Below are 16,961 nucleotides of genomic sequence, written 5' to 3' on the forward strand. Positions count from 1 at the left end.
CAAGCTTACCAAGTTTGCCAAAAGCGTCCCTTCCGCCGTGGTCGCTTCTGTTAATTTCATTCGCAGTGCGAGTTCGCCGCGACTTCGGCCCGGCCTGCTGCGTTCCGCGAATTTAACGGTTAATTTATCGATAGCATTGATCGCATCTGCACTCGAGAAACTCCCCTCGCAAACCGGAAAAACGTTCCGAGACGTTTAATAGCTCCGCGCCAATTCGAACTTCTCGGATTTTCAAGATCGACTGGAAACTATCTGGAATCGTTCCTGGCACCTGGTACAGATGTTCTTAGGTTCGTCAATGCTTTTCCTATCAGTAGTAAAACGTAGACAGTAAAGAATCAAACATGGATCACAACACCTTGCATTGTGCTAATTACCAATTTTTATAGTTACATATTCAAGCCCCTGCGAATCCAGGTGAATAGAAGTCACCCTGAACCATGTGGGGTTAATTTCACCCCGTCTGTAAAATAGCGTTTCATAATAGAATCAGATCCAAATAAAACAAATATTTATTTTCATTCCAATTTATCTTTAAAAACGTCTCCTCATTAGCGTATCTCAAAGTAGCAGTTTTAAAACCGCTGGGGTTAAGAGCTTTTGGGTAAAATGTGAAACGGAAAGATTAGGAAAATCTGCGGATATTGTCATATTGTTACCAATGTATCGAACTCGTTAAGGGGTGAAATGCAGAAAACTTTAAGGGTTAATTTATCGACAGCAATGATCTACGCCGAGAGAACCGTCTCGGAAACCGGAAAAACGTTTCGCTCGGCCATGCTGACTATCGGCAATAAAACGACCAACGATAAACAGAACACTGTCTGTTGACAGAGGTGCTAGATATCGCTTTTAGCCGGCACATTACAACGCTCGCGAGACGCAATAACGCTTCTGTGAATACAATTTCTGGTTCGATCGTTCGCGCGACCCTTTCTCTTTTTTTTTCCGCTTCACGCTCCACCTTTTTGACCGACTGCTTCGAAATTAACTGATTTCCATGCGAAACGCGGGAAAAGTAAACGCGAGCGCCTGTCCAGGAATCATTGTCATAGAAGTTCCTTGGCGAGCGGAAGTTTTATTCGGCACGAACGTCCCTCGCAACTATTCTATCGAGTTATCCGTTTCGGATCGCATAATTCAGTAACTCCCGCGGCGATATCAATGTGTAGCAACTGTGCTGATAATATTTCCCGTGCGGAACGTATTTTGATATTTTAAGATGCACCGGAGTTTGACGTGCATCAGCGTAATTTACTCACGGTATTTACCGTCTTCCCCTCCTCGTGTCAATTTGATACGTTTACTGAGAGAGTACCATATTTTCCCAGAATTTGAAGGGAACTTCTGTTTGTTGATCAGAAATTCCCTCCAATTGTTATATTTATAAAGTAGCCAACGGAAATTGGAATTTGCGTCAAGACCTGCCGTTTTAGTTAAGAGTTACCGACAAAAATATAAAGAAGACGAATTTGAAATTTCGAGTGCCATTTTCGACGATCGATAATCACGTTCATATTGATAATCAGTTACGATAAATGTGAGTACGTTTAATTTGAAACGGTAGAAGGATTAAAATATCGATATATTAAAATTACTAATTAAAGAAATAACCACTTTTACTTAGCTCCGATACTGTGTGCGTATAATTGACGCACAAATTCTTTACACAGCGCAATAACAATAACAATAATGTTAACGTCACAACGCAGTGAAAATCTGTCGTCGTGTGATTTCTTATACGCGAGAACAATGGCGGACGGAAAGTCTCCGGTTGCGCAGCACGCGCGCGCGACCCTGGGAAGACCAAATAAAACTGACAAAGGATCTGGGGAGGAATGGAACGTTAAAACAGGAAATCCTCGAAATATTTCCCGGCGCACGCATTGCACGACGCATTATTTTGTAATTCAAAAATTCGCGAGATGCCGAGACGGTTTTCTTCTTTTCTTTTTTATTTTTCTTTTTTTACAAACGATAAGCCGCTTTTGTTTGCCGCGCAATCACCGGGGGTGTTCTCTCTGTGTGTGCCGTTGGAAAAGAAGTTTGCAAATCGTCCCGTTTATCCGGAACTCGTAGAGCAGATTTGTTCACCTTCCCCATTCAAATCGTTCCCCCTTTCCCGCGATACTCGTGCATACGCGATCGAGAGATAGCGAGATCATCCGCCGCTTGTTCTCTCGGATATAAAACTTTTTTTTTCTCTCTTTCCTCTCTTCTTTCTTCTTTTTCTCTTTCTTTTTTTTACGTTCAGCATTTCCGCGATAAAACATCGCGGCCCCTTTTCTTTTCCGACGTTCTTCCATCTCGGCATTCAACTTTCGGAATTTCAAACAGCCGCGGTCGTCTGGGAAATCGTCCGGAATTATTATCGCGCGATGAATATAATGGTGTCGCCATCGTACCTTTTTTTTCGAGTTAATTAAAGAATCCTTTCTTGCCGATGGAAACTTGTATAATTAGAGGAAGCCGGCCGGGTATTTTTCAACGATCCGTATTTATTCTTTTGGACGTACGGTCCGGTGTGTGATTTATATAGCATTGCAAGGATAATCGAAAATCCCCGAGTAATCGAATTTGAAAATATCCCGAGTCCGCGTGATATTGCATAAGAATCGGCTAACGGGTCTGCCCGTGACGGGTATTTTCTACTTCAGGTAATCACAAATACAGGCTTCGAAGACGAACTTCCGAAATTGATCAAATAATCATGCTCTGTATCCCCAACTTATTTTAGTATTCTTCGTTATACCTATCGACCTGTGAAACATCCTGAAACATTTTCAAATTACTGTAACAGGTGTTTATTTCACTGTATCTGCGTTCAGACATCTATTATAACTAAATTAATAAAAATACGAATAATTGCGTAACTGGAAAAGCTATAATACATTTATCCTCAATAATTAAAGCGCAGTAGATCATGTTCACATTTTGTTGCGAAATTATCATCATCCAATTAAACCGTTAATTATGATAATCTGATACTGTTTTCCGAAATGTTGTTGTTATAGTCAAAAGTACTACATTCAAAATTAACAATATTTCTGCCGGATTAAATAATTCGCGATGCGTTGGACACATATTAACACATTATTGTTATTCCACGCGATTCGACGGGGATGCAACGAGAAATGTATAATCGGTTCGATTTTGAAATGTGTTTTTATTTTTAGGTATGACGTCACTTATTCGGATATTTCAGAGCTCTATTTCCAATAATTCTCCAATGTAATTAGAACGACGAGTTTATCGAGAGATATCAGAAAGCTGTTTCGCAGGATCCAGTTAGCGTATCGCTTTTTAATTATTTTATCGCGAAATCACGATCGGTGCGCAGCAGCGGTGACGTAGGTAGTTACGCTAATAGAAAGCAGCTATTTTGAAAATCGATTTTATTGTTTTACTTTCGACGTTCACCGTGTTTTAACCATCGGGCGGACTGTGTAGACGAAGCGCGGGGTTATCGATTGTATTTCAATATTAAACGAAAACAAGGTGGTCTACTTGAAAATTGGATCAATCAACGTCTAACAAAGGTGTATTTACTTGATCGTTAGAGAAACCCGACGCATCCACGATCGAAGGAACGATCCTACGAACGAAATCAGCGAATCATTTGCTCCGCAAACTCGGCAGATTTTGTTAAACAATCGGAGAGCAGATACACCAGCACGTATTTTTCCCTGCCTCGCACCAGTCTCCTTGTATCAGCGACGGATCGATCGTATCGCCGGCAGTTTTGCTCTGATTAATACGTCGGAGCTGTCCAAACATCGTTGTCAGAATTTGATCAAACGATGTTTAGTGTGCTCGCCGGCTACCTGGCGTATTGACGTTCGATGCGTGCATCGTGCATCGTGCATCGACGATTCGATGGGACTCGAAAGAAGATGATCGTTGTCTCCTGCCGGTCCACGGCAACACGGACTTGGATCACGACGGCTGTAAGGATCGATGGAGAAACCGGCGAGGCAGTTTCCATTCATTTAGTATAAAATCGTAAGCCTTTGGGCTCTCTATTCCGATTCTGAAAAATAGTGCAACACTTCAGGAAAAGCGTAGGTACAACTGTGGCCAAACTAATTCAAATTCAGAGCGTTTCGAGAGCGTTGCCAAATCGTGTGCCCATTTCAGAAATTCAGTCTTGCATCGGTACGTTTGATGTCTTATATAAGAGACTGACTTTCGAATACCTCGGTACGAGCATTTTGTAATATACCCATTTATGGTGTCCTATCGACGGCCCCACCTTCTCGAATCGTTTTAAACCGGTCCAGTAATATGCTTTTTGGAACGCAGAAAGTTCCAACGACCAACCTTTCCTTCGGAAAAAGAAAGGAGAAAACAACCCGGGGACTGCAATTATAGGAAAAGAGTAACAAAAATTTGACTGCTACTGGACGACCATAAGGTGGCCGGCACGACAAGCACATGGCAAAGGTTTAGGTTTGCTGCGTGGTATACAAAGCAAATTCGAAAAACCGGGAAATTTATAATCGAGGTCCCAGTGAATCGTTAATGGACGCAACTAAACATGAATTCTATCGAGTTTGGTGTCGTTTTAATTAGATTAGTGTCGCGACTGTGGCGGTAGAAGTTTCGTGAAACAATGATTAAGTACAACAAAGTTTTCGGTACGTACCACAATAAGATATATATATATAATATCTCTGATTGTATCCGGCATTTTAATCGTTTTAACGTGTTCACTGTCCCTTGCACCGTTTGCGATACTAATATTAATTAGATTGCATCTAGGATCGGTACATCGGCAGAAAATTCACACGACCTTGATCTTGCGTTTGTCCTTTAGAACGTGGTGTATCGAGACGGGAACAATGATCGAGCGGGTTCTCGCGTCGCGGCACGCGGTCCTAGATAAGATCGTGGCGCGAGACTATTCGTTGATCTGATCGATGCGATATCTCGGCGTGGCTTTTTAAATTATCGCATTATCGTGCACCGTTGAGGCCGGCTGTCGGAGCAGGGAGAAACGAGGAGAGCGGCTCCTCGGCTCGAGCGACGACGCCACGAGCAATAATGAGTCCGCGCCACGTTCCGCCGGCTCGAGACCACTTTATTTGTGACCACGGGTATTAAGTGGATCCGGAACCCGCCTCCCGATAATGGGGCCTGTTGATTATCTTGATATCTGACGCGTTATACAGTTGTCTAACCGTCGCGAAGCCATTCAGACGATCGCGGTCGCGGTTTCGAAGACGACCAAGCCTTCGACGGCACGTCGGAGCACCGTGATCAACGGATTCGAGTCCATCTGCAGCAGCCGGCCATGACGCACGCTAAGGAGACCACTCCGAAGGTAGGCAACCCACCTTTACACCGTTTACACCTGTGCAAGTTCCTCTTATCCTGTGGCCTTGGAATGCCTGCAAGCACACGGGTACGCGGGGGCTCGTAATCAGAAAAATGTCCTGTTTCATCGGAATGCGATAGTGCTCGGTTAAATTTACATCGGGAGCCAATGGTTGATCCCACACGAGTAGGACTTTTTTTGTCCCCACACTTTACATTGTCTTCATTCACCGTCCTTATCTATCGAAGCGGCTTTGCCGAGTCCGAGCACCGACAAGGGAATTGCGAGAGAAGAGTGGCATTGACTCGTGTAACCGAGCTGATCTTAGTTAAATTTAACCGAGCACTGTTGTATGTATTCGCGATACCCAGATGTTTACAGTGAAATACTGTAACAATAAAACGCTAATTTCTTGAATTAGATATGGTTATTTACACAGAAATATGTGAATCGCATTCTAGACGTCTGAGTAACACGAGTGGAGTATTCTGCCTACATATAACTAACCGGTTAAGCGGTGATAGATATTTACCATTCGCTGTCTCATGCGATAATAATGAAAACTGTCTCGTATACTCGGGAACCTCACCGCGGATCTCTATGCGAAATAAAAGTTGTCTGCATCGATGGCGAGAAACAAATCAAATAGAAAAATCTTTCTTTCTTTAGTGACTTTGCAGAATGCATTTATGGCAAAAGTGTGTAGCTACAGTTCGGAACAGTAGAAGAATTGGAATTAAGAATTAAAATTAAAGAAGGAAGTCTCCTGCTTCTCGAAACAGATGCGGGCAGCTTTAGTATTGCATGAAGATCCGCAGTCTACTAATTAGATTCTTTACCTAGGTACCCGGGGCAGTGTTTGTTTACCTGGGCATCGCATAAGTAATGTAAGATCTAATTTACATCCGGTTTCCCATCGACTGGAGAACGGCGAATGTAACGCGGGCACGGGAAATTCGTTCATCGGCAAACAATGGACTGTCAGGTGTCGCGTGTATGGACGCGTGTCCGTTGGGACGTTTGATACGCGTGATACGAATATCGTGCACCGCCTCGAAATTCTCTGCCATTTTCGGGTCGAAACAAGACTGGCAGCACTATTGACCGATGGAAAGTTGTGCCTGCGTCGCGGTATTCCTTCGTACCGGAAACGGCGACACGCCGCGACGATAACGGGTCACTATTAACTCGCGTCATTTTCGATTTTCGATACTGGAGGCTGATAATCCGTGTGGCACAGATAAGAAAGGAATGACGATATTTAGTTTAATATTAAGCCAGTTGCTTATTAGGTTCGATGAATATTATGTACGGTAGTGTTATATTTATATTTTTAAAGGTGCTCGACGACCGCTAAAAGTAACTGTTTATTTAAACTGCTATGGTTAATGATATAATTCCAGTGTTCTATAATGGCACAACCCTGAACTATTGCCTTAGTCTGGTTTTATTCTGTGTAATCGTGACAAGTGGATTATAGTGATCGAATAGCCGCGCGCAAATGTTGTCAGCGTGCGCATGGTCTTACATTTCAAATAGTATCATCTAGCATGAATTGGCAGCCCTGTCAGAGGATCAGCGTCGTTTATTTAATGCGCATGCTACTGGCGCCAGCACCGAAGTGTTACCAGCCTACCATACACGAGGTTGAATTTAATTATATTAATTGCTGAGCGATGCTGCTTTTGGTTGGAGATGTTAAATAATTGTTTTACTTCATTATTATTACGCCGTAATGATTGTCCGTGTACATATTTAAAAGACACGGCAACATTAGCATTCGTGTCAACATTTATTTTTAATATGTTGAAATATCCGTGCTGTTTATTTAACTTGGTAGGAATTCAATTCTTTCAAGTGACATAAACAAAGAACGAAAATAATATTTGCACACTCTCGACTGCCTTATCAGTAAACTATATGACTAACGCAGATCTATTAGTCACAACGAATAATTGCGCCACAAATATGAATTAATTCACAATCATTGAGCAATCCGTGTTTTAAATATACCTCTGACAATTTTCATAGTAGTTACACAATTTCGTAGAAGCGACTTTCTACTTCCAGCGACGGAAGCTTAGTGATTATAACTTAGGTCAAAAACATGAAACAAAATTCGCGTTATCCACGGTGTTATCGGATATACAATAAAACCGATCGTTCGATGGACAGTTGGTAAGTTCAGCATTAAACTCTTCAACTGCTAAACCGGTGTTGTGCAACCCAGTGCAACCTGTTCTCGCGATTCCCTCAGCTGGCGAGCATCATAATCGAGCTCGCGTGCGACGATGCACCGCGCCGGAACAATGGCAACAATGTTGTACGGAAAAGAACAGCGTTCGGCGGATCTTATCTGTCCGCGGGTTCTAGCGCGAGTAGATTAAGCGAGCAATGTTCGTACCGTTAGACTTTCGAGATAAATTGGCTCGATTCGAGAGCCGTTCCCTTAATCTCGTTACGTAAATACCTTGGCCGGTCCTCCAGCGGCGCGTTTACATTCCCACCGTCCGCATTAGGTTCGCCGTTCGTATTGTCCCGCAGTAGCACACAGCGGCATCATCGTCTCCTCCATGTTCTTCCGGTGGACGCTGCGTGCCCGATGGAAAATCGGGCTCGGTGTGCGAGAACCCTGCGATGTCGGGTACGGGCCGGGTCGGGTTCTCGAAAAATGTCGGGGTTCTCGGGAGTTTTCCGGATTCCCGAGAATAATCCCGAAAAATTGCCGGACCTATTCGAGAATCCCAAAAATTTCCAGAACTCGTCCCGACTACGATACTGCGTGTTTCATTTAGAAAGTCGAGAAAGTCTCTGGTTCCCGAGAACGGTCTCTTCAAGGTCAATGGCCCGGGCGCCATACTCATTGTAACCGATGCTTCAAAAGTGATTACACCGGATCGGACTGTTAACCATTCGCGCTCGAACGGCCCTCTGTGGTATGTTTCGAGTCGGCGCCACTACCACAAGGGTAGTTATTACGTTTCATTTCTTCTGTTCCGCGCAACAAGAACTTACGAAAAAATTCGTTAACACTATCTACCTGGTGGCACATACGACTGCGAATTCTTTCCCGAATGTTTGACTGCAGAATCGATTTTTAAAAAAATTTTAAAAACATAACATTGCTGATTTAACCAGTTAACCGTGTTTGACGAGTATACTCGTCATGAAGAAATGGCAACATTTTGTGTCATGACGAGTATACTCGTCGAAACAGCTATAATTCAAACAGCGGTTGATTTTTGCGACGCAACTTAGGTACACATTTTGCAGAGGTCGCAACAGCTAATTGGTTAATGTACTAAAAAGTACATTTTAGTATTATATGGAAAGAAACAAAGAAACGTAATGTGTCCTGCCCCTGTCTGTATCATTTATCGATTTTAAAAAAAATGTTAAAAACATAACATTGCTGATTTAACCAGTTAACTGTGTTTGACGAGTATACTCGTTGAAAGAGCTGTAATTCAAACAGCGGTTGATTTTTGCGACGCAACTTAGGTACACATTTTTCAAGGAGGTCGCAACAGCTAACTGGTTAACGTACTAAAAAGTACATTTCAGTATCGTATGGAAAGAAACAAAGAAACGTAATGTGTCCTTTTGCCCCTGTCTGTATCATTTTGTCGAGGGGGGTTTCTTACCTTTCGGAGGGCGCCGTGATAATTGATACGATGCAAATATGACGTTGGACTCGTGTTATTGGCAGGCAAAAAGAGTTTCACTGGGGGTCGGCGGCGCCATGGTGGAGCTGCCGCAGGATCCAGAACGGGGTAGCTGGGCCAACCCTATTGAGTTTGTTCTATCCTGCATCGGGTATGCCGTTGGCATTGGCAATGTTTGGCGTTTCCCTTACCTTGTATATCGTAATGGCGGCGGTACGTATATGTCCACGGCCTGTACACGGCGTGTATGTACACACAGAGAGGGAGGTGTGTACGCGGCGTGTACACGTGTGCAAACCCGCGCAAACTGGGCCCACGAGAAAAACGTCCGGTCGAGTTCGCTAAACATACAGTAACCGGGCCGGGCGGCAAACGAACTACCGGATTACGCGGGGAATGATTTATTCTCGTCCACGAGGGCGTTTTCATGAGAACAGCAGCGCGCGGGGAGGGGGACGAAAAAAAAAATAGCGACCGGACAATGCGACAGAGAAGAACGAAACGAGCGTATAAACGTGCACGAGCACGAGCCGCGGAGCCCCACGTGACGAAATGGTTAATCCGAATAATTAAGCGTAGTTTGGCAGCTTGTGAACGAGCGCGTTCGGGAAATTTAATAAATCTTTCCCTGGCCTGCGTGTGCGGTTATGCCTGTTGATACTGGCCTCGCCTCGTCGGGTTTATTTGCGAATTGTCGAAAGAGAGGCGACCCCTCGTGTTCTGAACACTTGGCTTTTAATTATTCTATTTTACTTCCCTCGGTCCTTGTTTCATTGTTTTTTCTCCTATTTACCCGGGGCCGGGCTTCATTGTTCCGCCGGGTCAGCCACTAATGAAAGATTGGAAACAAGAAGGGCGCAACGCCGCGCCGTTTTAACCTACCCCCGCCCCTACAGTCCGTATTTCAACCCGTTAATCAGGCACAGAGGGGTCTTGATAAATTTCAATTAATCCGCGACAGTGTCGCGCGAAACCGGGAAACGAATTTACCGTAGGTATATAATTATACTTATCGCGGTCCGGTCGCTAATGTTCGGCAGAATCTGTTTATCCGACTCGCCGGACGTTTCTTTCAATCCTGTTCACCTCGGTGCAACTGTTCCCGGCACTTCAATTCACTTCGTGTGATTAATAATTTTTGAACGCTTTGGTAAGCTTAGAAGTTTGCACTCGAACTTGAGCTGTGTGTTGAAATTTAAACTGATAATCGAGCGACGATCGTGCTGACATTTTATCTTTCGAAAGTCCCGCATGTAGATTAACGATGAATTTCTATTGTTCGATAGCAGTTTGCTTCGAGATACTATTGCAAACACACGCGTCTTTTTTTTATGTTTGCATATACTCACAAACAAATAACTAGAGTCTGGATCTTCATGCAAAATAAAAAGTTTCTGCATCAATTGCAAGACACAGGAGCTAAATATAAATTTCTATTTTTCACGAATAATTTGAATGCAATGAAAATAATGTATTAGACACACTTAAAGTCTTCTAATCTTTTCACTGTTTTAAATTGCGCCTCAAAAGAATTTCGAGTGTTATCAAAGCAGGCTTTAACATTGATGTTTCTTTCTAGGCGCCTTTTTGATACCGTTCATATTAATCTTGATAACAATGGGATTGCCAATATTTTTTCTGGAGCTTGCAATTGGACAGTATTCCGGTCTCGGTCCTAATGAGGCTTTCACACGCATGGCGCCGGCGTTTCAAGGTCTCGGCTACTGCACCCTGGTCGTCATTTTGTTGGTGCTGGTCTACTACATGGTCATCGTGGCGTGGACACTCTTTTACATTTTCGTCTCGTTCATGCCGAAGCTCGGCTGGGCCTATTGCGACAACGAGTTCAACTCGAACAGTGAGTGGAACAATTATTTTTATTATTAATTCTCCTTTTACAACTACATCCGACGGCCTGTTCCTCGCAAGCTGTTTCGTCCCTTTGCGCACGGGAACGTATATTACAATGTCGCATTGCACGGTTTATCGTCGGCTATAAAATTCAACGGTGTTCCTAGAACTGTTTTTAAACGATTGAAACCGCGGGAGGAAGGATTCGTTTCTTCGAAATTCAATTTCTTTGTAGAACAAGCAAACGTTACGCGGGGGGAATTTATTGGCGAGTTCCTACGTGAGCAATGTTATGCTTCAATTTCTGAGTGTTTCGTAGATTTCATTTCGAAATACGGTTTATGTCTGCGGCAGCACAATCGTCAAGGGCGAAATGAAAATATAATACTGGCTATACGGAGAGTACCACGGATCAAATTCCCAAATAAGTGTACTTTAAAAAATCTCGAGCGATGCTTGTCTAACATTAGAACTATCGGACCGGTAATACTATAAAAACGTTGTCTTTTGAATTAACTTTTTTATTCAAGCATAGATTACCATAATAACCGCGCAACATCTGAATAAATCCAACGTTGTCATTATCATGGACAATCTACATATTCTAAAGCAATGTACATAAATTGTGTTTAATGTTTCTCAGTTGCACTGTTAACCCTTACACGTTTCTACAAAATAATTGCACAAGAAGTTCTCAGTTCATAAATATTAATTAAACATGAATTTTCCTTACATGCCAATTTTTATTTAACATCTCATATTTTGAAAATATATTTAACAGTGTTTACTCTTGTCGTACGGATTCGTCAGAAAGGAACTAGTGTGTTCTAGGAATTATGCTCGTTGAGGGACAATTAAATCACACTGAAGTTGCTCCGGTGAGGAAAAATTTTTTCTTTCAAGATAGTTCAATCGTTGTTCTTACAGCATGATTAAAAATGTACTGAGGGAGGGGAGGGGAGAAAGGGGGGAGAGGTAGAAAGTTTTCTAAAAAGTGTCGATAATGGAGGATCATCCATTAAAGTACTAACACTGTTAAAGCTCCCAGATTTCCAGCGCGAGCGAGTTCAAGTAGCATCGAACTCGATTTTTACATATTTTCTCGAAAGGAGAAGTTCCAGAGATACCACAATATCAGGAAAGTAGGGTTCCCAAGATTGTTGGCAATCATTGCTTTGAAGTAAGGTTTCCGCAGACGTTGGCAGGAGCTCAAGCAAACGGGGTAAACGAAATATTATTACAGCAACCATGCCCAACGAATCCTCCGTTGGAGCGAGCAATAAAAATTTTTAATGAAAAATAAAGAGGGAGGGCAGCTCTCGAAAGCTTCAATTATGAAAGTAATTAAAACGATTGAGATTTTTCAGATACATACGATGGGATCGCGGTAGTTCCATGGATATATCCCGGAATATTGAAAGGTTAGCGAAATTGATTAAGCTCCGCACACATCGTAAAAGCTTGATTATTTTCGAAAATTCACCTGGTCCTGCAACAGTTGATTTTTCAAATAATTCTGCCTCGATGTAAGGTATTAAAGTAGGCTGGCGTACAATCAGTCGTTAATACCGACGTGAGTTCTGTGTTATTGCATTATTGCTTTCCCTAGTTTAGTTTTAACGATAATTATTTCATGCGTAACGATATTGCAGGCGAACGACGAATAATATTGCTTTTTTCCCCGTTATTATTACATTACTGCCTTCCTCACCATTAATTTTCGCAGTAATTTAATGTACAAATAACGCAATAAATTGTGAAATGTTAAATTACTACGGCATTATTGCGACTAAATGGACAGAGGAAATTAACAGTCGTAACGCTGCCAACAACTTCAATTATATATTTAATAATTCAATGAAGTTTTCTTGCGTTATAAACAACTATAGTGCGTTCCTTTTTAATCGCACTTTTACCTTTTTTAATTATCTCTTGATTGCTTTGAAATACCTAAACCGGGAATTATAAATGAAACAGAATTTGTTATCCTATTCTCTTTTGTGCAATTATTTTTTAGGGTTAAATAGTAGGTATAGAAATGAGTTCTCTCCAATTGCTTTCATACAACCAATATAGTGATTCTCTGGTTCTTTTACGGAGTTAAACTATCATTATAATTCTATTCATATGTATATTCAGTATCTGTCTCTTCAAGGTCAACGTTAATCTGCTTATTGAGTCCCAATACGAATACATTTTACAATTATCTTTTAACAAAATCGTAATTTTACCTGCAAAATCGGGAAGAATCCGTTTCTCCGTTTAATATAGGAAATTAAGCAGGTGTATGTGGAGTTCTGTAACGGTAAAAACAACTGCGTATTGTCCCATCACGACGGCATTGAGTAGCGAGCGAACAGGTCGTTAGAAGGATCCAAGTATCACTAAAATGAATGGGAGGCGGAACGATACGGCATGAACGTAATTAGTCTCGTTTCCCGGCGATGGCAACGAAGTGGCTATGAGGAGATACATAAGCAACATTATCCCTTGTAAAATCGAACTCTTGGCTCTATACGAGGCCTCGTATACTGTAAACGGCAGCTTATTTCGTTCGAATAGACGATAGCTTTTCGAGCGGTCCGATGTTTCCTTCTCATTACCGCATAACCGGTATAACGATATTGAACGTACGTACGTCGCGAAAATTCATCACGCCCTAACAGATTGTTACAGCGGCCTACAACAGCTAGATTGTCAGAAAAACGATACTCGGACGATATTCTACAACAAAACCTGCATGCCTATCGATGTGGTCTGCAGAAGTTTCAATTATCCCGACGGCGGGAACGTCACATCGTGCTTCAATGGTACCACTGTTACGCCGCTTCGCCAGCTTTACACCCAGGTGCTGTCTTCTGAGGAATATTTTAAGTATGCTAGAGTGTATCCTAAACGATATTCTTCCATTTTTTTTTAATTATATCGTTAAGCCCACGAGAAAGCTCCTCAACACACGCTGCACACTTGTTCATAAGTATTAGAACGAGAATTAAGTACAGTAAAGTTTTGATCTATGCTCCACGGAGCTACACGATCTTAGTCAGTTCGCCTATCCCCTCCACTGGGGGCCATGTCCCTCGAGGGGCTGTCACTGAGATCAGTATTTTTAGATTGAATAGAGTTAGGAAGGAGTTTGCGACTTAATGTTTTGGCACGTATCAATGCAGAATGAAAATTGTAAAAACGTATACGAGAAAAATATTTTCTCCCGGTTCTTCAGCTAAGAGCATCTCAGTAACGTCATAAATGCAATTGTACAGTTTTTCGTATCAAACTAGAATTCGCATGAACGTAAGGACATTTACTATGAGTAGAAACGCTGCAATGCTGGAATATATCCAGAATTCTGTTTGCGAGAGTTTCTTGCTTTGCAATCTTTTGGATAGTGCATCGAGTCGTTAATAAGATGCAGGACATAATTTTTTGGTCTTTGAACAATTTTTGCCAAGAGATATTTTCAACTACGTTTGACATAATACTTATGGACGATCGAAGCAAAAATTCACGAAAACAGTATTTAATTGGAAAAGAACACGAAAGCTGGGAAGATTTTGAAAATGCTTGGAGATTTAAGAGATTATACGAACTTAGGCGAACCTTGAAACTGTCGAAGTGCTTGAGGTATTTGAAAGTCTTGATGAACATAAATATATTCGAGTGTCTTAACAGTATCGTTAAACTTTGGACCTTTTGGCGAAGTTAGCATCATTTTATGAATCTTGGAAGCAAATGTGAATAAAGGAAAAAATAATATGTCGTTGTAGACACACACCGTATCATTTCTTAGTTTCTTCCATATAAATTAATAGCAATGATGTCTTTTATTTGTTACAATACTTAAATGAAAAACTGTAGTTTTACTTCGTTTATCTTCGTAAACATTTTATCACTTTAAGTAATCTTCAACTTCTTAATATTTGATTCCTGTAGGCTTATCATCATTCTGCTAGCACGCGCGTATTAATTATCATTAGCACTTACCTATATCAGATACTATCAATCAAATTTTTATCAACATGATTTACGTTCGTTTGCTGGTTCCATTGAATTTTAAATCGGATGCAATCATGATAACTTGCAGACGAGCTTAATCACTGTAAATATTTATCGGTGTTACATTTGTTTATACTGCGTAACTTATAACATGTCCTAAGATACGTGACTGAACTGATTAAAATCAAACATAATTGCTATTGCAAGCTGAAACATTAAATTAATAACTATTTATTGTCACATATAATCTATAGAATAGAATTCTATGTTCAAATCAATATTGCTACGATCATGGTCCAAGGTACAAAGTACAATTTTACTTTAGTTTCCGCTATATCAAGAATCCATTTCGCAGATAAAATCATTCTACAGCGACTCTCACTAATATTCGGACGCTTTCAAAAATCGTATAACATTGTTAATATTGGACCATACGACTTGGATTTTTTTAAGAAGTTAGCACAATTGGTTTTCGCATAAAGTGATCAAAATTTTGTACAACAGTTGCAATTGGTCGAAATTGCAGAGAAAATACTGAAAGTTGTATTTTGCAATTTCTTTTATGTGGAATTATACATATTCTGAGAATTTCATCAAAATCGGTCAACGTTGCAATGAGCTACAGATGTTTCAAAATGATCACATAAGGGCGAAATTCCCTGACAAGGCCAAAATTCTGCGACTCACCCCTAAGCTTTCATCGTTAAACGTTTGTAGCTCATTGCAACGTTAACCGATTTTGATGAAATTCTCAGAACATATATAAATCATACAGATCTACAAATCGTACTTTCTAAATTTTCCATGTAAGTCTTTTAGTACTTTCACTGCAATTTCGACCAATTGCAATTTTAATCAACCATTTTTTCACGTTATGTAACGATCCAAATGTTCTAACTTCTCAAAAAAAAAAAAAAAAAAATTCAAGTAGTATAGTCGAATATTGACAAAGTTATGCGATCTTTAAGAGCGTCCGAATATTAGTGGGAGTCACTGTATCTAAGAATACACAGACTTTCAAAATAAGATTTCCTGCCACAGAGAACTCAGAAATCTCCGAAATTCCTCAAGTCACGTCACCGTCTCGAGACTCTTTCGCCTAAATATTAATCTACCTCGAGGAAACCACTCGGAAGCATTTTCATAATCGGATACATTTCCTTTCCGTCTCTTATTGTAACTATTTTATCGAAGACTCGATCGTTTCGTTCTCGTGGGCTTAACACCACGTAGCATTCTAATCGGATGCCGAGAACAGGCTTTCCTGCATCCGTGCGCGCGCGCGCGCGCGAGCGTATATCTAGAGACGATAAGCGAGAAGTCGCGAAGAAAGGTAAAACATGTAATCGCGATCGGATGTTATCGTTGATCGAATACAGCGACTACGTCCTGGGCTTGCGCGGAGCCACGTGGGAAAATTTCGGAGGCATAAGATGGGAATTGTTAGGATGTCTCACCCTGGCGTGGATAATCTGCTTCCTGTGCCTGATGCGAGGTGTCCAGTCCATCGGGAAGGTCGTCTACTTCACCGCCCTTTTCCCTTACGTCATGCTCTTGGCCCTGCTGATAAAAGGTAAGAGGGATCAGAAACGTTTCCCGAGTAATAGAAAATTCGCCCACCGGTGCGGTCGATGCAGTCGATGCGGTCGATGCAGTTTTCCCCTTTTTGTACCTTAACCCTTTGACTGCGACGCTCTCTAGCTTGAAACCATAAGCGTCTCTGCTACGCGATAAAATGAATTCTACAAATAATTCGCAATCAAGTTATCGTATAAATTAGAATTTCATTGTTACGAATAGAAGAATTTCGAAACGTGGATAAAGTGGATCCAAAAATGTATTTTCAGATGTTTGCACTTGTGGCATTTTTGAGGGCAAATATCGAATGCAGAAAATTGAACATTTTTTAATACGGAAAATTGTATTATTGAATTTCGAAATGGTAGGATTTCGGATTCTTCATCAGGTTAATATAATAATTGTTTAAGCGACGGAGACTATTTTACATTTGAAAAGAAATGAGCTCTTAAGATTGTACTTTCCCTGTACTAACCCTTAATGGCACTTTTATATATATATTAATAAATTTTCACTAAAATATAAATATTTCCCTTTCTATACTTGATATAAAA

General features: G+C 41.2%; 1 protein-coding gene across 2 annotated transcripts in view; it reads left to right on the plus strand.

The window, feature by feature from the left end:
• The first annotated feature begins 5,090 nt into the window (after positions 1–5,090).
• LOC143357955 (sodium- and chloride-dependent glycine transporter 1) overlaps positions 5,091–16,961 on the plus strand; it is a 33,293-nt gene continuing 21,422 nt past the window's right edge. The window contains exons 1-5 of one of the 2 annotated variants that reach the window (XM_076794695.1): positions 5,091–5,323; positions 9,027–9,195; positions 10,562–10,840; positions 13,500–13,707; positions 16,209–16,402. In XM_076794695.1, the coding sequence (XP_076650810.1) occupies positions 5,294–5,323; positions 9,027–9,195; positions 10,562–10,840; positions 13,500–13,707; positions 16,209–16,402 (880 nt within the window). In that variant the 5' untranslated portion in view covers positions 5,091–5,293. The remainder of the gene's footprint in view (positions 5,324–9,026; positions 9,196–10,561; positions 10,841–13,499; positions 13,708–16,208; positions 16,403–16,961) is intronic. The other variant, XM_076794694.1, reaches the window with a different exon arrangement.

This window comes from Halictus rubicundus, chromosome 10 (genome assembly GCF_050948215.1).
Source record: "Halictus rubicundus isolate RS-2024b chromosome 10, iyHalRubi1_principal, whole genome shotgun sequence".
In the NCBI taxonomy this organism is placed as follows: domain Eukaryota; kingdom Metazoa; phylum Arthropoda; class Insecta; order Hymenoptera; family Halictidae; genus Halictus; species Halictus rubicundus.